Here is a 24,097-nt window from a genome sequence, read left to right as displayed (position 1 = left end):
TCTGAAGCATGTGTCAACTGGTTGCAAAGGCTTTTGCAACTCAGTGTTTTTTCCTCAACCCATGTTTCTAAAAGACAGTTAGGTGCCAGTTGTAACAGAGTGGTTTAATAAACTTTAGAAAGGAAAGGAAAGTTGGCTAAGCAGAGGTAGAACATGAGAAGGAAACCGAGAGAAGAATCAACAATACAAGAGTCTGCTCAGCTGGGTGAGGGAACACAGTAAATACAACACAAAGCGGAGCAAACATGGGATCAGAATTTTAGTTAGAAAATATCTTGTTGCTTTGACATAACAATGAAATAGAGAAAGAGTATGGCAAGAGACAACAATATGGTCCCCTGATCTGCAAGTGATTTCTTTTTCTTCCTGTCTTTTTCACATTTATTCCCCTGTGTTATCTGTGCTTAAAATGTCAGCTGGAGAAGATTGCTTACTTTTCTTGCTTGCCATTGTTGCATTACTAATTACTGCAGATTTAGTTATGGTCATGGTGCTCAAACCTTTCAGGCAGCTATTTGTGTTAATTCCAAGGAATGAGAGCATTAAACAATTCTTACCACTGGACTGAAGTGAGACATGTCATTCTTTGTGTGGGGAAAAAAACCTTTCTGAAACACGGAGCAAAACACCAATGGTAACCTGAATCTTTTCAGCATTTTATTCTGGAGACTTAGAAGTCTCAAACACAAGGCAGTATGAAGCCTAATGAGGAATCATCTTTACTCTGGTATGAATTTGTAGCTAGATGCTTTTCCTCTAGTTCTAGTGTCATAGAAATCTGTAGCTACAATGCATTCACTTGCCAATTAAGCAATTTAGCCACTTGCTATTAACTTTGAAGAGGTGGCTTAAAAATTCCTAACTGATTTAAACACTAGAGGCAACCTTTCACATGAAAGAAAGAAAATATACGAAAGCCATTTGACTCTGTGAATGTCACAGAAAATATCTCAAAAAAAAAAAGTTTAATAATATTGCTAGTTTCATGAAGAAGAAATGCGTCTTGTGCAGGATGCAAGATACTGAGCCTCAGAGTTCATCAGAATGAGTGGATGATAATGTTTCTTACTAAGCGCAAGAGAATTGACTTCAGCATTACATTCCAGGCTACAACCTGCCAGGCTTTCAATCGGGATTTACAGCCAGCGATCCTCCTCTTTGTGATGAATGGTCCAAGGGAGCAGACAGATATAGCCTAAGCCCAACCTGGAATTCTTCAATGACAGATTCGTGCCAGTGTTTTGGAACAACCTTTTAGTGGGTGCTTCTGCTTCTTAGGAAGAGTCATGAAATCTTCTAAGGTACAAATACAATTAAGTGCAAGGAGAGAACTGTCCCTGGACTCTGGGAGAATACAAACAAAATCTGGGAGGTTTTTACAGGTTTGTGGGATAATCACGAATAGCAGCAGATCAGAGAATATTTTGCTGCTCTTGTGCACCAGTCTTCTATTTTTGAGAAAAACTGATGTTGGCTGTGTTTGGTGTATAACATCAGTGCATTGCCTACAGAGCTTTCCTTGTTGTAAGTAATAAAAGAGTATACAAAGATATGAAATGGTTGACAGAAATTAAATGTCAGCCATCAAACTGGTAAGTCTGATTCTGTCAGAAGATGAAGTATTTTATTTTTTATTTTTTTTCTAAATGATTGTTCAGAATCTTGGTATGTTATTGTGCAGTGCATGTCTAGAACAAAAAGACCTGCCCCCTCCTTCACCCCAAAAGCCTGAAGAACTGTCTTCATTTCCTCAGCCTATTTGGCCTCTTCATAACCTCCATTAAGGATGTCTAGGTCATTCTCTTCTTTACAGAAATTTCTTTTTTATGTTGAATGCAGTCAAACCTTGAAATAAACCTCTCAGTGTGGCTCTTGTGTCTGAAAATACTGCTGTAGGTATCATTCACAAGGTACCACAGAAAGTTAAATTCTTCTCTGGACTAGTTTTTCAAATACTACTTTTTGGTGCAATATTACAAGTATTTTCTCTATTGAGCATAGAAGGATTTACTGCATATAAGGTAAATGCAACTAAGATAGGGTAAAGTTCTTGTGGTATATATAGAAAAATATATTCCATGCTTTCTTTAACACCTGGATGAACAACAGTGTCTGAACTGACACTGAAAATAGGGGCTGGACATGACTGTGGTAGACGTGGGGGTCGGTCTCTTCTCGCAGATAACTAGTGATAGGACTAGAGGGAATGGCCTCAAGTTGCACCAGTGGAGGTTCGGGTTGGAAACAAGGAGACATTTCTTCTCAGAAAGAGTGGTCAAGCATTGGAATGGGTTGCCCAGGGAAGTGGTGGAGTCACCGTCCCTGGGGGTGTTTAAGAAAAGGTTGGACATGGTGCTTAGGGACATGGTTTAGTGGGTGACATTGGTGGTAGGGGGATAGTTGGACCAGATGATCTTGGAGGTCGTTTCCACCTTAATGATTCGATGATTCTATGTATGTTCTGAAAAGCAGGACAGTACGTATAGAAGAAACTGAACTGGAATCCTGGAGTGAAAATGCTAATGCATAAATAAATAAGGGCATTGAGTGTTAGTTTAATCAGAAAATATAATGTTCTAATTCTTGCTTTGCATAACTAACAGGCAATTAACTTTCATTGACTCATGATGTGAAAAGAGATCGAGAGATGTAGATCCTTTGCTTTGGTAACAATCTGTCAGTTGGGAAGAATGTTTTTCTTGACAGTTGATTAGGGGTTAAATGAGCTGAATAAAATTGGTAATTTTTGCTGCGTTTCTCACTTAGTATAACAGCTATTATATGAAGCATTTTTCCTTACATTAGTTGTAATAACTGGCTTTAACTGATTAGCCCTGTTGGAAGAACTGTTTTTGATTGACAAAGTGTTTTGGTATTCTCAAGATCATCCAAAATGGGTGTTAGATATAGAGCCTGGATCAAAAGTATTTTTATCGACTTTCATAGATTTCAGTCTGCTCTTAAGCAAAGTGATGCTCTTAGGGAAGTACATGCTTGGTCTGAGGATGCAACAGCTTATGTCGAGGAAAGGAGCAGCAGCATCTCATACCTCCATAACATGGTACCTGCCTGTATCTCTGGGGAACTGCACTGCACTACAAGAGCATTACCTCGCTCCTGCAGACCAACAGGCAGCGTCTCACGGCAGACAAGCCACAGACGATGACCCCAGTCATTGACAATCTGGAAGAGTACCGCTGGCAAACCCATCAGGCCCACCAGAAGATGTCGGCCTGCTCTCACTCGCTGATGACCAAAGTGGCATGGGTCTGTCTGGTGCTCACTGACTCTAGACTGAAAAAAAAACGAACATCTGGGAGAAAAGAGCAATTTCTGAGCAGTGGGAATAGGGAAAAGGGTCAACTCTGAAAATGCCTGCAATGAGCTCCAGCTCTTAGTAAGGCCTGATGCAGGCAATGGCAGATAAAGTATGGTTAAAATGATGCATATCAGTAATTACCACAGTGTGGTTCCTGACAGGAATGATAATACTTCTTCTGAGGTGGAGGAAAAGGCAAAGGTAGAGGGGATTGCTGTGGAAAATGTTGCATGTTACATAAAACAAACAGGGCTACAGATTTTTTGTTTGTTTTTGAACTGTTTCTCTTGGTAGGCTCAGGAACTTCAGCTGTTTTTTAACACAGTGCTTTTCAATTACTTTTCATCCGTGGATTCACTTCTTCACATATCTTTTTTTTTTTTTCCCATGTAACGTTTTTATCTCTTATTTACTGATCTTTAGTCTACAAGAGACATGATTTAAGGTCAGCATTAGAAGTAGCTTTTGGATGTAATTTAAAACATACCATCTTTCTCCAAACAAACAACTCTCTAATCACAACTGGCTGGAGGAGTACTTACTGCAGAGGTAACTACTTGGAGTTCTGGTCATGGTATAGAAGGTAGTCTATGTTTTGATAGGAAATGATGTTTTGGTTGCAAATAATCAGACTTCTTGGGGAAAACAGGTAGTAGGCTTTCATCTACAATAGAGACAGAGAATTCACCTCCTGGAGAACTGCTGGCTGGGCCATGCAGGGGAAAGCAGCTTTCACAGCCCCTCTAAAGGCGCTGTGCCACTGCACTTACTATACTTCCAAGTTAATGATTGTACTAAGGTCCAAGAGTGAAATGTCTTTCTAAAATTTTAGATCAAAAGAGAAACACTGAAACATCAACAGGAAATAAAACATTTTTATTGAATATCTGTGTAATATGTATGTTATTTTAACGACAATTGGAAAACTCTACTGTGGGAAGTCACTACACAAAGTGAAACAAAATATAAACCACCTCATCAAAAATGAAGGTAAAATACGGCTAAAGTTGTCAGCTCGCGGGCCACGAGCGATATGGCAGGATAAAACACCCCAAACATTTCTACAAGATACAGAGAAAACCCACACAGAGAAACACTCAAGCAGGCAGTAAATATACACAAAGGCAACTAGGATCTTTCTACAGCATCAGATTCTAATACTTCACACAGCTTTGTCAGAAAGGTACATGTGGCTTCTTTGAGGATGAAAATGTCATCTTGGTCATATAGCAGGTTCAGTCTCTGAGAATCATAGTACCTTACAAACCAATTCTACGGTGACATTCAGTCTGGCAGTGTAGGAAGAGAAAGCATTAAGAATACCTTAACACAATGAATCAGTTCTGGCAGTTTGAACCTGCAGCTATCTTGAATGAACAACTGAAAGCTGGAGACCATGAAGCTGAGTATCTGCTGTTACACTGGAAAGCTGACTGTCTAGTTCTCCTCTTTGGTGAGGTTTGGTCCTCAAGATCAAGATTTTTAAGTATTCCAGCTTGATGCTTTGCATGTATGCGCCTGTTTCTATCAGAAAATGTCTCACTTGTGTTTTTTCCATGTTTCATGTAAAAAAGAAAGAAAATAGGTCTTGCTATTCTTACTTTTGGAGGTGGGGAGAGATCCAGATTTTACTCTCCTCCCACTTCTTTGCTGCTTCTCTTACCCTCCGCATGCACTGAAAATGTTGGAGCTTGGCTGTCACTGCACTGACCTCTCAGACTGTCACACCTCTCTCAGAAGCAGAGTCTTGAGGGAGGGTGAAGAATTTCGTTTTCAGCACACAGTTCCCTGATTACATTCATTTTTTTTCTTTTTTTTTTTTTTTTACAATAATTTCTTTTAGATACAATTGAGAAGAACATCACTGATTAATGTCTCATGCCTCCCTCCAAAAGGTATAGCATTTCCGCATTTCTGGGGTAGTTTGCATGACTGAAAATAATGAACTTCTCAAAACATTATAAATATATTCACAGCTTGGAAAGATAAGCAAGAGGCCTCAAAGGACGGTACATGAGATAGAAGTGATGCCCTAACTGACTTGATGAGATGGTACAAGCTGAGATGACATGCTGGCTAGCTGTAAGATGATTATCTACAGTAAAGCGGCAGGGGGCGAGGGAGAAGGAGGTTGGAAATGTGGAATATTGCACAGGGCTTGACAAAATGCTGCGTGGTCAACCCATTCAATATAGCCTCCTTGTCCCCTGCATAGCTCTCCAGTTCTAAATTGGTCCGTAATAACTAGAACTGCTTGTGCTATGCATTCCTTCGGCAGTGCAGTAGAAGGGAATGGCAGTATTATTACAATATCACTACGGAATAAATTGATTGCTATCCACTGAGAAAACTACATTTCTAAGCACACACGGCAGTCACAGTGATACACAGAGCAGTCTTTCAAGACTCTTATGGAATGACTAATAGCTTCATAATAGTGCCATTTACTACATAATAACATTGAAACATTTAAAACTCCTCCTGAAACGAGCATCTAGTATACAGAAGAGGTTGCTTCAGTTTTCTAGAACTTGTTCTTTGTTTTCACTTTTTTTTAAAGGACAAATTAAAACTTAAGTATAAATAGTATATAAAAGGTCACTAGCTGTTCTCTTTTGGCTTACTTTGAAGTGCATTTAGAACTATGGCTAAATTTTGTCATCTTCTGATGGGATTACAATACTGTCTGTTTACCATGAAACTATTTTGTATAATAAACTCACACGGCTGTGTCTAAAAAATATTCTGCATTCCTTCTAATCTGAGTTAGTATAATAAATATTTTGTTACAAAGTCTATGTGCAAACTCATTATAATGTGAAATCGTGGATGGAATTCACAGTATGCAAATTTTGTATAAAGGTGATAACGGAGAGCTACTCTTGTTTTCATGGCAGCATTTCATGACCGCTGCATCTCCCCCCTCCCCTTTCCCCCTCTCTGCACAACCTCTGCAATGTTCTTACTTTGTATGTTAGATGAAATCATTGCCTCCTATGGAACTGCTTCCTCACTTTCAATCAAAAGCCATTTCAGTCTGTTATGTGTTTGCTTTGGAATATATACAAAAAAATTATATCCTGGCTTCTGGCTACATCTCCTTGAGGTCAGCCATGGAACTGCTCAGATCATGCTAAGTTGCCCGTGAAAGAAGTCTACCAAATTGGATGAGCCCCTCCAAGATTACGCATAGTGTGTTATTAGAATGGTCCAGTTGAAAGCTCAGATTTAAGTTGTCCTTTAAGATGTTAGTGTAACACTACTAGTGCCTTACAAGTTGGAATTTTTTTCTGGAATGCAGACGATACAATAGTTACCCTATAATATATTATCAGCTCTCTCTATATCTCAGTCAATTTACATAATTTAAAATAGAACATCTTATTAAAAACATCTAGATATACACAGATTAGGAACGCTTACAACATACAAATACACAAACTAGAAATAAATTCTCAGCATACTGGTGTATATATACAACTGTGTGATACAATAAATAATTTCTGTCATGCTCTATCTACACATCATATTGCTTAAAAGAAGAGTAGATCTGGGGGGGGCAGTGGTGAAATGAAACGCCATTAGAAGGCTCTCTACATTTAAAGTTGTGCAAATTAAAACAGGAATTTAAAAGTACAACTGATCTGTGTCAGGAACACATGGCTGGAAATGAAAGGACCCATATTACTGAGGTATTTACAGATACTGGCTAAAGAGCACTATGTGGGCAAATGCAGAAAGGCTTCTTCTTCTTCATAATTTAATGTAATTTAATTTAATTTACTTCTTGACTGCCAGCATGGCATCTACCTCCTCCTCAGGCTGCAAGGTGTGCCACTGTGCAATGGGCCGCCTGGGGTTGGCCAACATGTCTGACCAATGCCGCAGCTCCGCTCCAGTGCTGTTGTAGCCCACAAAGACTTTCCCGATGGCATCGTTCTTGCCAATCTTGTCATAGTCCAAAACAGTCACAACAATTTGCACTTTCTACAAGGAGACAGAGAAAGACCAGTGAGCATGACAGGAAGGGGCAGGCAGGCAGGGATGAATCTTGGCATGGACACAAACAATTGAGACTCCATGGATGAGAAGCGGGCAAGTGCATGTTCCCCTAGCCATAAGCAAATTCAAACTCTTGTCTTTGCTTCTTGTCAGCCTTCCAAATGTATTTAGGTTCATAACCTACACATTAACTTGAAATTCACACCCTTGCATCAAAGAGCTTCACATGGGAATCGAGGTTGCATTTCTCCTTTAACAGATTAACAATGTATAGATTCTGTTGTTGTTGTTATTGAGGAATCAGGCTGCTAGAAATCTGTAGAGCTAAAAGTCTTAAGCTAAGCTAATTCAAAAGTAGCTCAATTTAACACATCATTATTGTTTAAGTAAGTAAGTAAAACTTAGCACTTACAATTCAGAAATGGCTTTGCCCCAAGTTATTGTTTTCACTGTTGTACTATATTCTGTTTTTTGCCTTTATACTTCTAAACAATTGTGTCCCATCTATCTAGCATGCTAGCATGCTTCCAGGGAAATTCAAAAGATAGCCCTTACAGTTGCTATATAGATAAGTACGTATCTGTGTGCGTGCACAATCATAAGTATGTGTATATACTGTGTATAGTATATATACATTATAAAAGGAGTCAGGAAAATAGGCTGTTTACTGAGGGGAGCTGGAAAGAAGGACAAGCTGCTGTGTCTGAGGGCTCTGACATAGTGGTGCTGCCAGGCACAGTAAAGTCTGGCCTATGGCTGAGCCAATGGGTGCAGGGGTGCCACTTCTGCTGCAGGAATGGTAACCTCTGGCAAACAGGGTTAGACTGCCCACAAAATCTGTGGGAGCCCATCTGTCGGAGCTCAGAGACCATTTTTTGTTCACTTGGACTGGGCACATTGAGAGGTGGTGTTCAAGCCAGGCATTTGCGTATGCATTTGCGTGCACACACATGCATTCCTCTCCATTAGGCCATTAATATTTGTCGAAGCAGCACAAACAACTACTCCTTCAGTGGAGTGGTGTTCTTCCTCAACAGCATCTAAAACGTTAAACAGCCTTGGGCTGATTTTACTTAACTATAAATGCTTCTCCTCGGGGACTTTCTTTTAAAGATGAACATACAATTCTTTTCCTGACTTCTTTCCATCCCATGATAAACACACAGCTCCTTATGCCAATGTGAGCTTTCTGAACTGGAGGCAGAAATGCACAGAAACACATTTCTTCCAGAAAAATCTTTTATTCTCAAGCATAAATTTTTAAAATTTAAATATGTGTACAATCTAGATTTCTTACTAGCATGATTAATTTTTTTGCTTGTAATAGGATTTATCTTTTAAAAGTAACTGATGCTTAAGCATACCTGCAAGACCAGACTCATGAGGTCTATTTTATAGAGTCCATTCACTTACAAGATTCTGCAGTTCTCTGATCCAGAGAAAGAGATGATTCCAACAGGCACTAAAGTATTTATATGGTTGCTGATGACAAAAGTGTACATCAAACTCAAGACTCTCTCTACCCAGAGCACTCATGATATATGACAATATCCTGAAGCAAGTATTTCTAGATGCCAAAATGATGTTTCAGTGTTGCTGTTTGCAATATACTCACTTTAATGTTGATGGTACCTCCCCAAATGGACATTTATGTTTTAGATGCATGGTACAATCACAGATATAAAAAGTAGACATGAGTATCATTTTACAGTATAAAAAGTTGCCTGCTGTACCTAGAAGCTTGGGAGCGAGTTCCTATTGGTTTTTTTTTTTTTTGTAAATCATAACGCAACAGTGAGCATTGTAAACAAAAGACACTTTTTTTTTTTTTTTGATCTATAAAGATGCAAGAACAGCTAGCTCAGATGGTTAACGCTGGGATGATTTTCACTTCATGGTCTCTGACTTAAACCTACAGAGAAATGTAAGCATCTCTGTGCTTTTGTACTTATATTAAAGGAACAGCTGCACTGCAAAAAAACAACAGGTGCTAGTAGAAAGCACTACCTCTGCTAATACACATTTGGATTAGTAGTTTCCTTGGCATGATTAGGCATTCTTTGGAGTAAAAGTGCCTGTAGACTTTGCTACATACAGATGTGGTCTGTCTCAAAAGTGGTGAAACACGTGCTTGATTTCCCTGTTAACAACAGGGTTTGAAGTCCCAGTGGTATTCTCACATTGTCTTTCAAGATCCCACTTTCTCACACACTTATTTCACTTAAGAGTCAAAGTCCATATTTGCTATTAAATTGTTTGGCCCATTTTAAATTACATAGATGTTCTGCTATTGAGCTGCTTTCCCTCCATCAGCTCTTTCTTTGCCCTCCGATGATCACAAAACTTATAACCATTATTTTTTAATTGTCTTGAAAGTCTCTTAATGACTTTTACATGAATTACCCAAAATAATTCTTACCATAGTAAGTCTAAATAGCATTCAAAATGTGTTTTTCTAATGATGAAATTGCTACAGTAACTATATTGAAATCATTTGCAAATATATTCTTTTATAACTAATTACAAAATACATCAACATATGACCAAAGTCCATAATTACAGATTTTAAATTGAGGCTACATGTTGAAGAAAATACCCATAATTATTCTCACATACTTATCAAAAAAGCAGCAAAATTTTAGACAGCTAAACTACAATACTTTATGAAAGGTCTATGTCCACCTTACAAAACTGACAGGATCAGAAAGCAAAATGGCCAAGTACCCACAGAATGTAATCATGCCAAAGCACATATCTGATAACTTGGAGGTATCTATTCAGGTTCCCCAGTCCTGTCCCTATTCAGAAATCAAGACATTCCAGAGAGGCTCGATGTGATTGATCTTTTTTGCCTCTGGCTCTTCAGTGCTTGTTATGAGATTTTTCACAGGCACAATGACCAGCTTTCATTAAAATCAGTGGGAATTAGGCTCCAGTGGATTTCCCACTTTTGATTCCTGGAGTCCATAGACATCTGTACATGCTGTGGGGTATGAAGAAACTCCTGAAAGGGACAGTCATGCATCCAAGTCCCAGTGCCTCATCTTGTCTAGCTTTATTACTTTTGTCAGTACCAAGTCAATAAAAGGCAAGCACACAGCTTTTGTTGAAGTGTAGGTCCTAGCTGCTGGACTTCTCTCCAGTACAACTGCTATCAGAACCCAAGATATAGATTCTTAAAACCCTTACCAGGCTCTCATCTAATCAAGAGGAGGCTGCATGTCCCTATTTGCATTGCAGTTTTCCCTGAAAATGTCTGTTGGCTGTCGTTGTCTTGCTACATGAGGATTTAAATGGCATCAGTGTTAACTGATGCCATTTAAATCCTCATGTAGCAAGGCACATAGCTTGTACCTAGACCTCTTTTAAAGCCCACAAAAGCATGTATTCCCAGACTGTTTTAATTATTGTCATTCAACCTGGGCCCCTGAAAGTAGACTTTCCATATTGAGCTCCATCCAGAAAAAATTATTTTGCTTAACATCTGCATGGTCCCAGGTTCCCTCTGGGAGGGTGGGATGCCACCATGCAATTCTCTTCTCTTTTGAGGTTATTTAAACCACTGCATCTTTCCCTGACAATGAACACTCTAACAAGTGAGCAAAAGAACAAAAACAGCTTAACGCTAGCGGGTAAGACTTAACAAAAATGGAGGTGGCCTGTACCAACTTATCATTACGTGGCTTACATTTCAGAGATCAGATCCAAGATCAGTCTTGCCCTTTCCAAGTGATCCCCCCAACAAACAGATGAACTGATGCTCTGTGGTCAATCATATACTTAGCTATTTATGAAAAAATAATGAGTGTTGCACTCCCAAAACAAGCCATAGTCTCAGGTGACAAAAACTTGCTTAAGACATTGCAGATCAAGGTTCAAATTCACTTAGGGAGGGGACTGAACTCAGTGCAGATTTTCCATATGTCTCCTGAGATGGCTAAGAAGACCATCTCTCTTGTGAGAAAACGTTATTTAGCTTGAGAAGTTAAATCTCTCTCTCATGAGTGGGAGATGACTTGACTTCCAGTAGCTCAAAGGTAGGCATCTGAGTCCCTGAAAACAGATGACACTGCTAGTGTAGGCAACCTCCAGCTCAGTGTGCTGGCTTCTGAGCCTCCTAGTTTTAAACACTGAAATCCTTGGGAACAGCACCCAGAGAACTACTAGAGCTCCACCGAGCTGACAAGAAACCAGATCCTGACTGATCCCTGAACCTGACTGAACCAAACTGACCCCTGAGATTCTCAAATCTCTATTTTCCAAGAGATGTAGGAACCACTGAAAAAGTTCTAATCGTTTGGTGGGTAACTGGAAAAAAATATGATTACAAAGTGTATTTTACTAAAGAGCGATGCTACAGTGCTTTCAACAAACAGGTCCTAAAAATGCAGGGGACACAAATATGATCAATGATATTGATGCATTATTTGAAATAATTTGGAGGAAATTACTCTATATGCCTTTTCTTCTATCCCTATATATTTTTTGCAGGCACATTCTTTTGCTGTTTCCCTGTGGATTTTTTTTTTTCAGAATCCATTTCTGTTAACATAAAATGTCAGTTATCCATTTCTCACTGATGAATCAAAGCTTCATAAATACTGTGCATTTTATCATTTCCCTCTTGAAGCAGTCACACTCATCTAATGTAGCACAGTGCTGGCACCTAGGTGCTAATGAAGGCATGCACACGTGATAATTAACACGAGTCCTGTTAAATATTTATAAGGGCTGAGAAATGGAATGCAGAGAGAAGACAAAACACTGTTTGACATTACCTGAATTTGCTCGAATGGTACTTCAAAGCTGAAAGACTCATTGTAGTAGGGATTCAGAGTATTCTTTTTAATTGTGGTCTTCTTCTTCTTCAGCCTCTTACCATTCTGCATCAGATGGATTTTCACATAGGGATCTAAGTAATCAAGAGAAGAAGTAGATGTAAGAAAGGTAGTTCAGTGCACTTTCTACAGATTTTAATCCCACAAATTTCAGACTTGATGAAAAAAAAATAGCAACAAGCAATTTGCAATTTAACAGTCTTAGTTTCCACTGTAGAAAAACTCCTATACAATTGCAAAGTGTTCCCAATGGAAAAGGTGCAAAATATTTATTGCACTTTCTGCTTACCAGCGCAAGGGAAGAGTAAATTCCCACCTAACTTTGTTCTGCAGTTCATTAATTGTCCTGGAAACGTTTTTACTGAAACATTATTACTAACTGCTGACACGTCTTAGCAATGTGCCTTAGTGCTGTGAGGAGGGTTTCCCACGGAGCTCTGAGCATTGCTGAATACAGGCAGGGTGTGTGCGGGGCTAGGGGCTGGCTACTCCTCCCCTCACTCCCTTGTGATGTTTTGTGGGTTTTCCTGTCCCAAGCTCTCCGGGGAGCTGTGCAGAGCACACGGCCAGGGCATGAGGCAGGGACTTTGCCCCACCAATACTACTCCTCTATCTTTGCGCTGCATGCAGCCGGAGTAAGGTTCAGGCCATATCAGCATAAATTATGGATCAGTTTTGCTGCTCCCTACTCAAATCCTATTGTTATTTTGTATGACTTCTGGTGGCTAAGTAACAGGAATGATTTAGTACCTAATCAGGTATTCCTCGCACAAGCAAAACTCATTGAAGTTACTGCCATCAAGTGATATCTCAGTGGTTATACTTTCAATGGAAATTTTGCCTGCTTAAAAAAACAGCGCTATCAGTCTTTAATCTGTTACAAGAGCCATTTAGAGAATGAACTTGCAGTTCTTCCATGGCGGTGTTAATTAGCAATACCTTCACTGAGTTTGTGTTTTTGTTTAGGCCTACCATAAAGCACCATTTGAAGAGTCTTATGCTCATCCTTTTCAACATCCTATATGGTACAGTCACCAAAATTTGGGTATGCACCCCTTTGTCTTTAGGCAGCTGAACTATGATGGAATTGAGGCAAGCCATCCCTCTAGTGAGTTGGTAGGAGCTGTACAAAACACCCATCAACCACAAGTCAAGTGTCGCAAATACTAAGAGAACCTGACTGCAAGCTATCACAGGAAAGGGCTTCCCCTGAGAAAAGGATGGGGCACAGAAGAACCACGAATGAACACTGAAATTAAATATTACTACTATGAGCAAACCATGCTTTATGACCCTCCAGTGAAGTTCATGCTTGGAGTATCTGAGGAGAGTAATTGCATTCTGCTGTTAAAAATGTGCCTTACTGTGGAAGACCGAGGAGTTCAGGACAGTTAAGTTACTGGAGTGACTTTATCTCAGTCTACACTACCACTGAAGGGAATATAATTTTGGTAGTGGACTCTTCAAGTCAGCTGACAAGGGTATAATAAGATCCAAAGGCTGTGAGAAGAAATTATACAAATTCTAGCTTAGAAATAGAATGAGGCTCCCGATACAGCTGAAATAGCTTCTCAGTGTTTGTGATGAGCTCTCTATCACAGAGGGTTAAGATTCCTTCTCCCTCAAATGACACGAGTTCAAATACAAATTAAATCTGGGTAGTTTTATGCTCTAGGCTACATAGGGAATTGCAAGAGTTCCTTTTGACTGCACAATGTATGAATAAAGGCAGAGCAGAAATGTGAACAGCAGAAATGCTAGCAAAAAGACAACAGAATTATATTTTTTTTAAATACTGGGTTCAACACCATGGCATACCATGTTTTGAAGGTGGAAAGCTGGCAGACCTGGATTCCTTCAACATTAGCTGATTCTTGAGAAAAGCTCATCTACCTGATTACTTTTGCTGAGGCTCTATGCTGACTGCACAATTGTTTTGACATGCACAAATGATGTTTTAGTTATAACAATATATAGTAAGAAATTTCAGTAGTCAAGGAGCCAGTGGTAGTGTGTTATGATATGGAAATTAGATATAATGCTGTTAAAATATAATTTGAGTAACTAGGCTGGGCTGGGAGGCTAAACAGTTCAGTAATACATTATTATTAAGGGGATTAGAAATGAAGAATTCTATTAAAATAAATGTAGTCAATATAAGAAAATCATTTATTGACCTATGTTTGTACACAGAAAATATACACAGATTTGATGATTATTCATATGCCTATAAGGAACTCTATAGCAATGATTTATATAGCAACACAAATACATTGCTATCTAGATAAACATTCCATATTTTGGAAAGAAACGTTTTAAACCTAGAATTCAAGTGCAAGTGAATATTTGGGGACTACATGTACCTTCACTTTAAATAATTGCTTCTATTGACTTTAACAGATGTTCTATCTTTCTGCTGTTTTTATAGCAAAATTTGATCTTGGATAACTCATGGCCAGGAAAGCAAAGAAGATAGGTTTTGTGGTTTCTTTTTCATGTTCTAATCAGTTCCTTATGTTTGTCTGTCCAGGGATTTGAGTTAGGCTCAGACAAATGCCAATTTTTCAGTGGGAAAGATTCAAGTGGTACCAGGTTGCCCCCGTAGTGCAGCTGTCAGTGGCAGAGGTCCCAAATGGAGCACAGAAGGGTACATAGCATGCATGTACATACCATGTGATATAATAGCTTCAAATTTTCTCTACATAGGGTGAAATTGTCAAGCCAAACCAAATACAAATTAAAAAACTCACCTAACTGAAACCATGTTCCTTCTTTTCTAGTTTTAGGGGAAAGTATTAAATAACTATACTCAAAACTATATAATATATATATATAACTAATATATGTATATATGTATAACTAATATATGTATATAACTATATACAAAAACAGAGTAAATCAGAATGAGGTGTCCAGCTCAAGTATACAAATGGGCCAGTGGAGATTTTAACTGAGTTTATCCTCATTAGATTGCACATCTACTTTCTGTTTCTTGAAGTATCCTGGTCTTACCTAGTTCTCTTCTCTCTTTATTCTTCTACATCTAATATCTGACTCCTCTCCAGCACTGCACTACCTTCAGTTACACTCTCCTCCCATACCCCACCACATTAGCCCTAAATCCATTAACTTTCCAGTAATCTATTTGTTTGTAACCTACACAGACAAACTGATACCTAAGCACAGACTTTCCTGCAACTTCACAAATAAACCTCTGAAAAAGACAGGTTCTGTTCCACCATGGAAGGATAACCAAAAGAAAGCAGAAACTCTGAGAAGCACCAGTCTCTGGTAATTTTTCTGAGATAAGGTTTAGTGCAAATGGAAACATCTCTCTACTTGCAACATAACCTCAGTTGTGGCACCATTACTCATGCTGAATAATGCTTTAATATGCAAATAGTCTTATTGAACAAGTGAGACTAGTAAGGATGACAGAACTGATATTACAGACTAGCAATGATAACTTGTATGCTAAGTGCATAGCACGGGCACAAAGGCAGAATTCTTTTGACCCTGTGTAAATGTCTACATTCAATCCCAATGAAACTAAAAAAAACATTTTTATTTATGTACTCTGGATAATTATCTCATTCCAGAGCAGATATCTGTCTTTGGTCAAATGGATTGTACCCCAACATATTATTTCTCACCACCTATACAAGGCAGCCCATAAACTTTGATGTAAACAGTTATACTGCAGAAATTTCAAGTTAGAAGACATGAATATCACTCTGTTTTTTCCTACAGTTTTGTTCCTTTTGAGTAAACAAGAGTTTAGATCCATATTACATCCCCAAGACATTACATTGCCAATCTACCTGGAAGAAGGTATATTGCATCCAGGGCACTACAGATGTTCCTCTGCTAAAGGGGACAGAATGGCTGTGTGTGCCTTGCTTAATAATTCATGTTAAGCAACATGTGTGATTAAATAAAATTCTGCTATTTATTCCCTCATTAATGGTCTATCCATGAGCACTAAAAAGCTGTAAAATTCATAACTATTTGTGCATTGTAAATTTTACACTAACATCTCAAGGGAGGCTAGCTGAACAGCTTTTAGAGCACTGGGGGACCAGCTGACATACTTTGTTTTCTTGAAGTTTGCAGTAAGATGCCAATATGTTATTTAAAGGATAAATGAAATGGTATGTCATATTGGGCAAAGACATCTTGATTCATGTGGACTGTGATGCCCATATACGCAATTAGAATCCACTTAAAATAATGACTGGTTCACCACTATCATGTTGTAGGAAAGATGCTCTTAATTATCAGAGGTTTAGAAGATGCAAACTTGTCAGTTGGAAGAATACTACATCAAAAAAGAAGAAAATCATGGCTAATGAGTATATCTAAGGAAAAAGTGGAACTCAGAATGCCCATCAGTGGGTTTTAAGATGAAAAATATGTTATAGGGATCAGTAGTTAATGAAAAATCATTTTCCACGTAGGTAGCACTGAATTCAGCATACAAATTTCCACTTGTATGGATCTTCAGCAGAAAAATGTCAACAAAGTACTCAACTTGGAATGGCTTTACTACAGTGGTTTATTCTGAATGCAAACATAAGGATGGTGCTGATCTTTGATAAATATTTGTAAGGCTTCTGTAATCTCACGAAAATATGAAAAGCAAGCAACTAGAAAGTTGACAAATTTGAAAAATGCTGCAGGGAAAACACTGGACTTGATTAGGTGTGCAATTACAGTCCCCAGTCTGTGTGCTGGGGAAGAGTAACTGTTGAAAGAAAAAAATCCCACAGAGTTCTGTGCAGCTGGACCAGAGAAAACCCTCTACAAGCCTCAAAGAAGCCTAACATCATTAATAGGAAAAAAACTGAGCCAGAACAAACTAGTCATAGATAGAGCTGCGTAAAGTTTCTATGACAAACATTGTAAAAAGAAGATGTTCTCAAATACAATGTAGAAACTGAGGAGAAATACAGTGCCAGAATTGCCTTCAGCTGTACTTTTGTCTTGAAAACGTTCAGGCTAACTGGGTGCTAATTAGCACATGTTTTTCTCTATCAGAAGAAAATGTAAGCCAAGCCCGTGCCAAAGCACACATCACTGACATTTGGAGCAAAGGTGTCAGCAGATAGTGGAGTTTCCATTTCAGAAGCAAAACGGATTCTTGAAGAGCTTGGAAATTGATCCAATAAGTAAAGAAAATCGGATTTGGAAATGAAGCCTTAGAAATGGCTCTGAACACATGGTTAGGCCAGAGGTGACATGCAGAGTGGATCGTTAGTTCCATGCTAAAGAGCTGGAATCACTCTCATCTTGCAGCAGTGCAGCAGGGCAGAAAGCCGAGCAACGCCAAGCTCGTGCCTTTGACCAGAGTAGGAGGGGTGCTGGATTCAGTACTACACCCACAACCTGTTGCTATTTTGTGCAAACTCACTTGAAAGATTTTTTTTTCTTTTTCTTTTTCTTTTTTTTTTCTTTTTCTTTTTTTTTTTTTTTTTCTTTTTTTTCTTTTCTTTTTCTTTTTTCTTTCTTTTTCTTTTCTTTTTTCTTTTTCTCTTTCTCTTTCTTTTTCCTCTTTTCTCTTTTCTTTTTCTTTTCTTGTCTGTTTTACTTTTTGGCTATGGCAACAGGCAGCAAGGAGAAACAGCATTTTATGCAGCAAGCAACTCTATTTTCTATAGCAGCTCTTCAGGGATGAACACTGACAAGGGACAGCAGTATCTGTATGCTTTATCCTGCCTTTGGAGAAAAGCAGCAGTGGTTACCACAGCAGTGCTACGTACAGAAAGCATCAGGGCTTCCGAGAACAGAGCAAAGCAGGACAAACTTGCTTGGTAGTTCCCACAGATTTGCTGATTTTTCCCAAGGATCATGGGACTACTTCCCCTGTGGGCCTATAAACCCTTCTCTCCCGAGAGGGATGATTCACATGATGCCTGTGGCTTTCAGGCCATGGATAATTTTGCCTTAACTTTTTATTCTCCTGCTTATTCATGTATGGATGAGGATAATTAAAGTCTCTGAAATAATGAGTTTAGAGTGATTTGTGCCTCGATTGTCTAAGCCAATATTTTTTCAGATGAATGGAATGCTGCAGAATGGGAAGGAAAGCCAAGGGGGGGAAAAATGTTATCTAGGGAAGAAACATATAAGGCACAATTACTAAGGAGTACAAGTGCTAGGGTACTTTCTAGATTGAATAAAATATAGGGTTTATATTCATTGATGCAAGCTAGTGGTCTTCTACCTTCCACCACAAATGTGCACATGAAAAGTGGGACATATTTTTAAGCAGCAGCTGACATCCCAAGGGAAATATTGCAAAATATTCTTATAGAGCAATTATCTTGGCATAAAATAGTTTTATGTTTTTATTATTTATTTATCCACAACATTTCCCTGAAAACAGGAATGTTGATTTTTATTTAAAGTTTATTTGTTACTTATGTCCAGTCTCGCTAGTGTCCACTTGGGACTCATCATAGTTTCCATAACCCCACTGGGCTATAGATTACTGGTGTTATCAGCCAGATCTTGAGCTGTAGCCAGTAATGCACATGGGAAAAGTGGGTAGCAAATGTATTTGCTGCAGGTTCCAGTGGTGCATCTGTGCCAGTTCTGACCCCAGCAAAACACTTTTTAAAAATCAGTTTAGTTAAGTGGGCTGAGGGTTCAGCTGGGTACTGGGAATATTCTCCCAACCCACCCAGTACCATAGGCGCCATGAAAAAAGTTAAGAAATTGCAACCAGCCTGGACAGGTGTCAGAGAGGCCACAGATAGCTGTAAACAATTTAGTTAAAAAGAATGCATGTGTTAATTTTATCTGTGCCCCATGGGTGGACTGCTCCAGATCAGCACGCTTACATGCTCAGGACCCCTTTTTGCTCATATTATGTGTCAAGTTGGATGACTTCAATTATGTATTTCCATAAGCATCTTTATAGAGAAACTCAAAGACTAGATAATTTATAAATGAAACATTTGCAATACATGTTCAATAACAGGAGGGTTCTCACAGGAATAATGGATTCCAATAACCATTTACAGTGGGGGAAAAGGGTCAGTATTTGTAAGAACTAACAATAGCCCCCCGCAATATGAAAAAAGTTAAATGGAGTGTAGCAAAGCAGTCTCAAAATAACAACTTTCACTGTTGTGCAGTTAAATGAGTATCAAGTTGTTATTGAAATGCTGAATTCAGAGAACCATAGAGCAATGGGAGGGCGGAGGTGTTGTAAAACTGACAGCAGACCAGTAATTCCCTCATCTGAGAATCCCAAACTGAGATTGCAGAACACATAGAGCTGACAGAAGAAAGAAACATTCACAGTGGCCTAAGGGCTATTCAGCAAGCAGATGAATCTGTAATTCCACCCCTAGTGCTTCCAACTGGACATAACAACAAATGTTACAACGCCAGATGGGGAAAGTAGCATAGAACTGAAAAAAAAAAGAAAGCCAAAACTCTTATTTAAAAACAGCACAAATTAGTGCTTATGAGCTTATGATTAAGTTTACTGCCAGAGCAAAGGGCAGTTGATCTGTCTCTCTTGCATCCAAGCAGATCATTTCAACATAGCTGCACATAGGCAAAACAAATAGTTTTAGAAAGCCACTGTGGGTTGAACCAAGGAAAATGCACCTTAAGTTTTGGCTGTGTGTAAACACATATACCCTGGTGCAAAAGCCAAGCAACTTAACCCACACTTTGTAAATGTTATATTGCAAACTTCAAGCATCAAAGCACTAAACCGTACTCTCTGTATTTGCACCAAAAAGAGAGCCTGACTGCTCATGAAGCTTGAATTTAGTTATAGAATCAGCATGGCATTGTAAAACTTTATGCTGGGGGGGAACAAATAAATAAAAAAAGCACACTGTAATATGTAAAATGTTATAATATGTATCATTATGTATGACAAAATATACAGACGGAAAGAATACAGCAACAACTAAGATGAGGGACGCGTTAGCATCAAAAGGTGGAATGTTATTAATTGGGGTTGCTGATACAGGCAGACTGTGCAGTACAGGAATTCAGACAGAAACCAAAGCAAACTGGCAATATTTCGGGCAGCGAATTCCAGCAGATTGCTGAGTCTGAATTTATGTAATGCCTTTTGATGCTATAGAGAAAAAATTAATTACATTTCTATTTGTTAAATTGGTGGTACTGAAAATAACGGAAAGAAGATAATACATAGAGGTTTAGAGAGATTCAGAGTACTGTCCTGAAGTGAACTGGAGGAGGATGGGGGAACACAAACTGACTGAGGAATAATGACATATAGAAGAGGGAAAGAGAGAAGTAGAAGCACATAATATGGAAAACAAAACAAAAACAAGGAAAAAGAACAGGTCATGTAAGATGCTTCAGCAGAAAAAACAGGAACCAAGTGTATAATGGTGTGTCTAGCTGGACTGTTTGTGAGTACCTGGAAGCCCTGCAGTACGGGGCTGCCTATCTAACCAGGTCATTCAGAGAGGGGTATCAAGATTTGGGGCAGGGGGACAGAAGTATAGTACCTCTCTCGGAGACACATGCTGCCTGGTGGAATGACTCCACAAAAACAACAACAAAAAGCGAGCATGTGAGGAGTGTCAGGTAGAACGGATGGAATTTGGACAGACCAGGCACCTGGGTAGGAAGGTGCCTTAACATGCCTGGAAAAGTGTTCAGGAGAGGAATTACACTTCACCTTTTCAAGTCGCCGATGTTTTACTCCTGCTGTGCCAGCTTAGGCTTTTCTGGTTTTATCTATTTTGTTTTACAGAATAAAGCAACCGTCTTTTCTCTCCACCCCTCTTCTGCTGATAGCCAAGAGGTCAAACTGCTAATTGACGACTAAGGGTCTTTAGACCCCTCTGTTGGCTAAAGGGATCTGAATGCTTATTTCCAACATCTTGAGGCTAAAAGATACAAGAAACAGGTTCTCAGTCTGCTCTGCAGAGAAGAACGTTGCATTTTGAGTGCTACTATTGATAAGTCAGTGGAGCAAAGGCTGGTGCCAGGTCTCCCTTCTTTGATGTGAGTGCCTTCACTTGCATTGCCTGTGCAATCATCATCTTTGGGCCTCTGTCATATCAAGTATCTGTCCCTGTGGGTATTTGCTGCAAATAGCTTCTTGCCTGTGCACTGGATGATGGTGTCTATCAACATTTTAGGAGACTTGATTGAAAGAAGCCCAGGGGGATTTACAAATTTTTGTTAGTCAAGAATTTCTAGTTGTCTGTCGATGTTTCTCTGTGCTTCCAGGCTGAAGTATGTGGGATGACTGTCCTGAGGATGATTACCATGCCAGACAGAGACAAGGGTGAGGAAAGACACCTGAAAATAACTGGAAGGAAGCAAAGAAAGCAATTTCTTTCATGTAGTGGAAGGCTGCGCTCATAGAAGGAGTGATCTGAAAGGAATTAATGCCAATCAGGAAGAAGTACAGATAATAAGCCGAAAGAATATTTTGCCACAGCCAAGCACTGAGATACCCTTACTTAGGACAGACATTGTGGAAACTGCAGTGGTTAGGGAACAACCTTCAATTTCAATTTTCTGTCTCTGGAAACAGTTGAGAAATTTTCCCTTCACTTTTAGTGTACATCCAGCAAACTGAAAACAAATTCCTCTTTTGGTTACGCCCCACAACCCATGAAAAAAAAAAGGCGCTGACACTAAAAACCCAAACCCTGTAGCTGTGATGCAAAACAAGTCCTAATCTCAAATTGCATAGAGGACAGATAAGAGTTCTAATATTACTATCACTGAAGTGAGTTGCAGTATTCACTGAAAGGAATTAATCAACACTGAAATACAGAGAAACTCTATTAAAACAAATAAAAATGTTCTAGCTTGTTTATTAGCAATTTATTGTAGCAAGAATTTACGTTTTGTGTTATGGACTCCTCATGTCAGCATTGCCACAGAAAAGTTTCGTGGCTTGACTGCACATCAGCACTGTATCACTGAATTCTGATTGTCTTTACAGTAAAAATGCTCATACAGACTGCTTGGGGGTAATCTGTATCCTCTCCCACAGAGGGCTAGAAGCAGCATACTCAAAAAAAAACAAAGGCAGTGATAAAGGCAGCCTCACATACAAAACACTGAACTATGATATTAATTACGTCAGTTTTTTTTTTTTTTTTAATTTCAAATGCAGCAAACCCAGTTATAACTGCATACTCCATATCCTGGTGGCAGTTGAAGATAATGTTACATGAATTGGAAGGAAAAGCAAAGGATAAAAAAATAGAAAAGCAAAGCAGCAGTATCTATTACCTGCATGCTACGTAAAGAGTAAGAAACCTATAAGGAAAGCCTCAGTTCACACAAATGAGTCATAGGAAAAATGCAAAACATTATACTGAAAATAATTCTGATTTTTTAAATTTATTTTTTAAATATTGCTGATACTTTACAAACTGCTTTTCTCATTCAGGTAAACATTCAATCTTAGACAATGTGAAAGCGATATGTTTTATGAATCAGATGATTAAACTAGAAATATTGAGAGCTAATACTTTGGGAACATTGCAGTACAGAAGGAGTTAAAAAAAAAAAGTCTTACAACATCTGTTACTACCAGCAAAGCAGGCTGGTATGAACTCTTCACAGCTGAGAAACCAACACCAGTTATGCTTTATCAAAGCTGATATGTATTTTAAGAGGATATCAAGACTTTCCAACTTTTCATTCATCAGTGCTTGTATAGAAGGGGAGCCCATGAGCACCTGGTTTTCAGTCTCAGTTTGAAAATCATTCCTAGTACTTTTTCTACCTCAGAGATTTATATTTGTATAAAGCTCAATTCTCATTTTGCTTCCATTATTTTTTTTCTCTGTTAGATTAGAGCTACATGATTGCAGTCCTGCTTTTAGCCTATAAAGCATCAATTTAGAATTACTAGGAGAAAAGAAATAGCTCTCTTTCCTCCCCCCCCTTCTCAACACACTGCATGTCTTTTCAGCCTGGTTTTGGTACGTATTTTCTTATATAAACTTATAGTCTATTTTCGGCACCTAATTTAGTGTGATTCACAGGATCAAAGTATTTGCTGCCTCAACAAATACAACACCAATCTGAAATATGAAACCTAAAGCAACCCATGACACAGGTATGTATTTGTGCCCTTTTAGACACAGAAACCACATGAAACCCTTCCCTCTTTTCTGCCCAGAGCAAATCCAACTGACAACAGTTTACTTCTTGGTGGTGAGAAGGAGACTCTTGGAATACTGCAAGGCAAGAACTGTGTCTACCAAGGGCATGAAAGGGGCTATTCCGGGTGGTGTTTCCCAATTTTGCTCTGAAGACTGATTTTGTCTTGGATGAAATTTAAACACAATTAGGAAAAGCAGATCAAAAGAAAATTTCCTTGGGAAGGGCAACATCTTCATCTAAATCTCAACGACAGAAGCTATTAGGTAGGTTAAACTGACAGGCACTTTCAATTGAGTTCACCTATGTTACATCTGTTTAGCAAAAAATGACAACTGAGTGAAAACATATTTTGCAGTATAACAAAAATATTTGAAAAGCCTGAAGGTCAAATTTTGAATTCAGGCCTTTGCAGAGCAAGGGCTGGGGGACTACATTCCTGTTGACTCTACATAATGAAAAGCAATGACCTGAAACTCAAGCCAAATTTTTACTTAAACAAGAGTAACATCTGGATTATGCCCAGGGTTATGTAAGTTATGAAGTCCTTGGTAGAACAAAAAATTTACCTTTCTACAATGACCTAGAAAAGTTACAAGAAAGTACAAGACAAGGAGGTCTCTGTGTTGCAAACACAACACCATGGGGCATTTAAAGGCTATAGTACAAGCCTTTGTCTTGTCAAAGTAGACTATAGTACAAGCGTTCAAGGCCAACAGCATCTGCAGTACGAATGCTCTGCTGCTGACAAGAGACCAAACAACTTGACAAATGGCAATATTAGATGAAAGATGGAAGTACTTCT

General features: G+C 38.7%; 1 protein-coding gene across 5 annotated transcripts in view; it reads right to left on the bottom strand.

Moving 5' to 3' along the window:
- Positions 1-4,925: 4,925 nt before the first annotated feature.
- The window catches only part of SYT1 (synaptotagmin 1), a 356,060-nt gene continuing 336,888 nt past the window's right edge, over positions 4,926-24,097 (bottom strand). For all 5 annotated transcript variants that reach the window (XM_040553936.1, XM_040553955.1, XM_040553947.1 and 2 more), the window contains 2 exons: positions 12,100-12,233; positions 4,926-7,306 (listed from right to left, as the gene is read on the bottom strand). In XM_040553936.1, the coding sequence (XP_040409870.1) occupies positions 7,100-7,306; positions 12,100-12,233 (341 nt within the window). In that variant the 3' untranslated portion in view covers positions 4,926-7,099. The remainder of the gene's footprint in view (positions 7,307-12,099; positions 12,234-24,097) is intronic.

The sequence above is a fragment of the Cygnus olor genome, chromosome 1 (assembly GCF_009769625.2).
Source record: "Cygnus olor isolate bCygOlo1 chromosome 1, bCygOlo1.pri.v2, whole genome shotgun sequence".
NCBI lineage: Eukaryota > Metazoa > Chordata > Aves > Anseriformes > Anatidae > Cygnus > Cygnus olor.
This window is presented reverse-complemented; position numbering and strand designations above follow the sequence as displayed.